At 36.0% G+C, this 6,607-nt stretch overlaps 1 protein-coding gene across 1 annotated transcript; it reads right to left on the reverse strand.

Moving 5' to 3' along the window:
- Nucleotides 1-267: 267 nt before the first annotated feature.
- Nucleotides 268-5,600, reverse strand: LOC143631979 (FAM10 family protein At4g22670-like). Its single transcript, XM_077100585.1, has 11 exons — nucleotides 5,491-5,600; nucleotides 5,379-5,421; nucleotides 3,293-3,424; nucleotides 3,128-3,215; nucleotides 2,942-3,022; nucleotides 2,773-2,837; nucleotides 1,966-2,106; nucleotides 1,135-1,251; nucleotides 746-1,039; nucleotides 519-576; nucleotides 268-424 (listed from the first exon to the last, which is right to left on the reverse strand). Exons 1-11 carry the CDS (start codon nucleotides 5,598-5,600, stop codon nucleotides 327-329), a joined length of 1,227 nt encoding a protein of 408 aa, XP_076956700.1. The 3' UTR covers nucleotides 268-326.
- Nucleotides 5,601-6,607: the final 1,007 nt, after the last annotated feature.

The following is a 6,607-nucleotide window of genomic DNA, read 5'->3' on the forward strand; positions in this document are numbered from 1 at the left end:
ATACGATAACTTAACTAATTTATAACCATAGGCATTAGGCTCTTAATGTTATTTTGTTCAAAACTATTTTGTTGCCATTTTCATCCATGTCATCTTATGTTTAGATAGGAAACCCATCAGAGAAAACACAACTAAAGAAAACCTGGAAACAGTTGCTATTTTGTTTTAGATTCAATTCAGAAAGAAAAGATAAAAGATCTCGAAAACCTTAAATATACCAAATACACCGACCGACACAAAGGTATTCACTCTTCCGTTCCAACACATAAAACCAACAAAAACATTTGACTCATAAATCAAGACTAGATTTCCACAGCATGTGTTCTTCACTTGGGCCCGCCAAATTTGCTCATCATTTTTGCAATAAGCGGAGCAACCTTCGGGTTCGCTTGGTGTTTCGCCAGATTCGCAGGGTTCTTCATAACTGGAAAAAGAAAACAAATCATCACTTCGCACCAATCAGAACTGCACAAAAGCTCATTCTAGATCACATGGAGTGAAAAGACATGCGAACATACCATCTTGCAGAGCAGCCATTACTTCAGGATCTTTAAATGCTTCCATTAATTCAGGATCCTGTTGAAGAGAGAAAACATCAAAATGAATGACCTGAGAATAACCTCATGAATTAATTAATAAAAGGAAACAAATATGCACACTTGTATGTTTATAGGTATATGTATGATGCATTTGTATGTGTCATCTATTTTATATATATATATATACACACACATACAAGCCATACATTTAAGATTTTGCTGTAGTCAATGCCACCTGGCATACCCCCTCCGGCACCAGCACCAGGGAACCCACCAGGCATACCACTTGCACCCGCACCAGGGAACCCACCAGGCATACCACCTCCAGCACCAGCACCAGGAAACCCGCTAGGCATGCCACCTGGGAACCCACCAGGCATACCACCTGGGAACCCACCAGGCATGCCACCTGGGAAACCACCAGGGAAGCCACCTGGCTTACCTCCAGATCTTTCACTTGAAGATGCTTTTTCTTCCTTTTTAGCCTTCTCATATGCAGCCTATACGCATAACATCACAAATTATCAGATACTATAAATTGAACAGGTAACGAAAACAAAATAAAGTTTTGAAAGAATAAACAAATAAAACTTGCCTTCGCTTCAGCTTTGCGACGTTGCCGCTCGCGTTCTGCTTTCCTGTCCTCTCGCTCTTTCCTCAGCTTATCATACTTCCTACGATGGTCGACTATTTTGTGTGCATTTGGTTCAACCTATGCGAGTATGCGACATAAATCAGTTAAGATGATTGAACAATAAAACTTGTATAAAAAATTTGTAGATTGAGACCGACTTCAAGGTTTTCTAAAACATCATTTCAATATACAAGTACAAGACAAAAGAAACAAGAAGCGAGCATTCTGATGTTTTATAATCCAGTATTTGATGACATGAAGATCCTTTTGCAGCTAGTATTGGACAGAATGTTAAAAAAAAAAAAGATATTCATAAGGCATCTTTATTTTACTTTGATTTTGTAAACAGTGCTTGATTAGTTGATTGAATGAAAAATCTTGCAGGCCAAGAATGGTTTGCATTAGGTATGAAGGTCATGAACAAATGATAATTAATTTATCTTTTAAAAAACAGATTATCAAAAGCGCACACACATAATATATTTTTTACGCGTGTGTACGCACATTATTGGCAATTGAGTCTTTGTGATGTAAAATATAAACCAATTGCTGGTTTATTCATAGCCTATATAAGGAACGCAAAACAATCTTAGCTAGTAACCTATCTCATTAAATCAAGCCCTGCCTACAAAATAAAAGAATATTAAAGATGCATGGTGATAGGATTTTTACCTTTTTACCATATTTGTGTGCGCTATTGATAATCTTAAAAAAGTATTAAACAAAATCAAAAGTTGCTACCATATCTCCAAATAAAAACAGCTAGTATTGGACAAATGTGCATCTACATACCTTCTTAAGGATGGAACTTATTTCTTCATCAAAATCAATATTTGATGCTACATGAAGATCCTTTGCAGCCTCTTCCCATTGACCAAGCATTGACCGTGCAATTCCACGTGATTTATAGCCTTTAGCAGAATCTGGGTTTATCTGGAAAAATATGTTGGAAATGAAGTTAGTTGGTTAATAGTTATCAAAGTAATTGATAAACCAACAAAACACATAAACAATACACAGATCACTCATTACACAAGTTCATCTCATTTGCATTTGATACATAATTTCATCAACATGGATGCTAAGTCGCACCATTTACAAATATATTAATTCATCAACATGCTCGTATGCTACCCGATTTCGAGTCAAGCCAAGCTTAAACGAAATCAAGCTAAACAGCTTTGTTTAATGAACGAGCCCAAGCTTCACTTATCACGCCTGAGCTGGCTCGCAAGCCTAAACAAGCCTATTATTTACAAAACCTTTTATGTTATATATAGAGATATATTTTAACAACTACTGTCATGTATTATATCAAAACTGTTATGAAAAATATAAAAAAAATAACTATAAATTAAATATAAATAACTATAAATTAAATATAAATAATAAACATGCTGAGCTCGAGCTTTAGAAATAGAGCTCAAAACGAGCTGAGCTCAGGCTCAGGCTCTCTTATGTTAAACAAACCGAGCCTGAGCCTAGACGACCCCAGGATCTGCTTGGCTCATTTACACCCCAAATAAATAAAAACAATGATGATCAAAAGGTAGAAAGAGTCATGTTTGACTTGTGAGCAATTATAAAAATGGAAACAACCTTTAGAGCAGCATCCGCATCCCGAATGGCAGCATTTGGTTTCTTCATTTTGATATATACAGAAGCTGTATAGTAATCAAATAAATCAAGCAAAAGAACAAATTGAGATTTCATGTCTTGATATCACAATAAAAACATAACCTTTTGTCAAAAAATTGTTCGTGTTTACCTCTGGTTGCATACATTATAGCAGAAGTTGGGTTGAGCAATATCGCCTCGGTGAGATGCTCAACTGCTTCCTCTAGTTTACCTGTTCATCACAACAAGTTGAGTTACTCGTTAATATAAAAAAAATGATAAATTTCCAATCAAAATATAACTAACTGACAATAATAAGAATAAAAAGGTAAAATACCATCAGAAATTGCTTCCATGGCTTTTGCTTTTGCCTCTTGAGAAGCATCACGGTTTTCTTCAGAGACTTCCACCGAAGAATCGCCCATCTACAATATAAACAATTAAAAAACAAATAAAAGACGATGCAATCAGAAAAATAAAAATGCTATTAAAAAAGACTAACCTTTTGTGGAGGATCATTATCAGGTTCAACAGTTTCACCTTCAAATTCAATGTCAGATTCTACTATCTCATCCTCTTCTTCTTCTTGAGGATGTTCAGTTTCTTCATCACTCTCTTCAACAACATATGGCTTCTGCAAGGTCAAATTAGTCATTTATTCAAAAATGATAATACACGAGTTGGAGTCAAGTTCAAAGAATAGAGAAAAGATAATGGTATGTTTTGCAAAAGAATTGGAATTTGAACGGAATCCTATAAAAACTGAAGGTGTTTGACAGGTAAATTTTTTAATGGAATTGAAATGCATAATCTTTAATGACAAAAAATGCCCCTTAAACCGAAACACCCCCAAATCTGCAATCATCGTCAACAACCCTAACATCGTTCTTCTTTATCCCTAAATTCTTCTGCGTGCCTACTTTATTTGGATAACATTTTCTGGGATGAAATTTATAGAGCAAAACACGAAACTTAACCACACTTCCAATTTCCTTTTCTTGATATTTCATTAGTATTCTACAACTCATTAATTGATGTTGTTTTTTGTTTTGATAAAAGAACTCACTCGTTTGTTAGTCTTCCATTTCAATGTCTGAAACCGATATGATTAAATAGAACAAAAAAACTCATTTTGATAAAAAATAAATATATAAATAAAACGAATATAATCACTAAAGAATTCATTCGACTAAAAAAGTCACTCTTAACTGTTATAGGAAATGATTAGATATGATCATGAATTTAAAAAATCGGAAAAACTAGAAATGATTAGATATGATCATGAATTTAAAAAATCGGAAAAACTAAAATATGGAAAAAGTATAAGCAAATCTAGAAATATGCGGTCAATCTCGGTGGTATCTAGGTTATCGGTCCTCATGTGAAATATCGGTCAGAATATCGGTACCGATAATATTGACCGATATTGACCGATATTTCACCGATATTCCCATATCAGTGTTTTAAGTTTTAAATTTCAATTTTTAGTGTTTAATGTTAGTGTTTTGAGTCTTAAATTTAATCAGTTCCTACTTGCTACAATTGTTAGTGTTTTGCAAGCTGCAAAAGGATAATTTGTTAATAGTAGGAGACTGAATTTTTAGTTTTAAAGTGCTATATATATAAATTCTGCATGAGATTAAAATTACCGATATCCCACCGCAATAACCGAATTCTCAAATATCGGTCCTCGACCAATAAATGATATTTTTCTGCATTAACTGCTTAGTCTAGAAATAGGAACCGTGAATTAACTGAAATAAGAACAAAGTTTGGAATAACAATAGACAAAAAGTCAATAACCGGAAGAAATGGAAAGGAGTTTGAGTTTCTACTTTCTAGTATTTTACAAACATTCCAATATTAAGAATTCCATCCCTTATGTGAAGGATTCTTGAAATCCGATGAATAAGGGAACTAATTCCAAATGAAATTCAACCCATGCAAACCAAACACATTTTTTATGGAATTAGTTCCAACTCCTATCAATTCCGCAAACAAACCGCACCCTTCAAAAGATAATACCTAGTTTTGATTTTAGGATTATTATCTTGAATTTTGAATTTATCTTTGTAGTTGCTCTTCTTTCGATTCATTGTATTCATTTTTCATGTACTAATAAACAGAGTCGCATTAGCCCGTGCAAACTTTTATGTTATAACCGTGTTTCCTCAACTGAAAACCACTTAAAAGTTTATCGTATCACTCAACCCATACATAGTTCATCAGTCCCTTATTCTTGTCCTTGTCAACAATCATAGTTGTTAATAGCAAAGATAGCGCCGCTATGCCATACAATATAACAACATCTAGGGTTTTTTTTTAAATATATCAAAAACTGATTCTTTTAGGCATTTTTATCTACCAAACGCAATCAATCTCCCAATTTTTCAGATTATCACCATTGCACACTAGGCATAATTCCAGCCTAAAAACTTGATTTCATGAATAAAAACCCTAACTATTTTTCAAAACATTTCCTACTACATGTCAACAATAACTGATATATGAACACATTCTACATAGCCTATTCAGCATCTTAAAGGAATCAACAAATGAATAAAATACCAAATAATCAATCAACTTACCGATTCACTCTTGTAAGCAGACGCCGGAAGCTTAGCACCGAGGCTGAAACCAAAATCAAAACATATAAGCAAGAAATTACAATTAGAAACCCTAATTAATTGATAAATTTACCTTTCGAGATAGTCGCGGAAGAAGGAGAGTGAAGGATCACTGAGGATTGAAGGATCGGACTCGATGCGACTGATGAAGAGCTTCAATTGCTCTAATTTAGCGGCGTCCATTGATTCGCCGGTTGTTGAGTTTTAGGGTTTAACAGTGGGCGGTGAAGCTGAGGTTATTATTATAGAGAATATTCGATATCAGAAAGATGATGATGATTTGTAGTATAGTTCTAGTACCTTCTGATTGATATATTTTGTTACTTGTTACATAATCTTTATTAGGCTGAGGGGTGTGGAGCGTGAGAAAGGGCGCAAGAGGACAGCCGCTCGCGCCCCGGGGCGCGAGCACCACACCACCGAGGCGCGAGAGGGGCGCGAGCGCGGAAAAAGAGGCAGGCGCAAGAGGGGTAGCGCTGGTGAACGGCATGGGAATGCGTAAATAGAGCCGTTGGGCTCTTTGTTTATTAAAAAAAAAAAAATTGTGCATTATTATTATTGTAGCCGGCATCGGAGAAGTACTTGGTCTTCCGGCGAGCTTCCGACGAACAAAAGAAAACCACCAGTTCACATCTTTCAACAGGTCAAGACCCCTAATTTTCCCGAAAATGGCCACCACTGCGATTGCTTGGACCCATCAAATCAGATATGAAATTCTTGGTCGCGGCACCGGATTTGAATCAACAGTCAGGAAGTACGAGTACAGAAGTTTAGTGGTGATGTCGGTATTGGGGTTAAAGGGGTATGTGGAAAAATGGTTGGTCGAGGTTGGAGGGTTGCCGGAGAACAGATTGCCGGAGTTGGTGGTGTTCTTACCGGCAGAGCGGTGCTTGGTCGGGGAAGAAGGTCTACAGTTTGTGATTAATTTTTTTTTTAATTAATGTGTGTTTTTTTAAATAATTTATGAGTTTTTTTAATAATACGTTTTTTTAATACATTTATAAAAAAATAAAAAAAAAAAAACCGCTCGCGCCCCCTCTCGCGCCCCTCCACACCATGTCCCGGGGCGCGAGCACCACTACCAACACCCATCTTATCAAGTTTCTCTCTCTGCCACACGTCACAATATTATTGGCTGGCGCCCCCACTCGCGCCCCCTCTCGCGCCCCCCACACCCCTCAGCCTTATTG

The sequence above is a fragment of the Bidens hawaiensis genome, unplaced genomic scaffold, assembly GCF_021521415.1.
Source record: "Bidens hawaiensis isolate Kalapana, Puna unplaced genomic scaffold, B.hawaiensis_p1.1 tig00006302_1, whole genome shotgun sequence".
NCBI classification, from domain to species: domain Eukaryota; kingdom Viridiplantae; phylum Streptophyta; class Magnoliopsida; order Asterales; family Asteraceae; genus Bidens; species Bidens hawaiensis.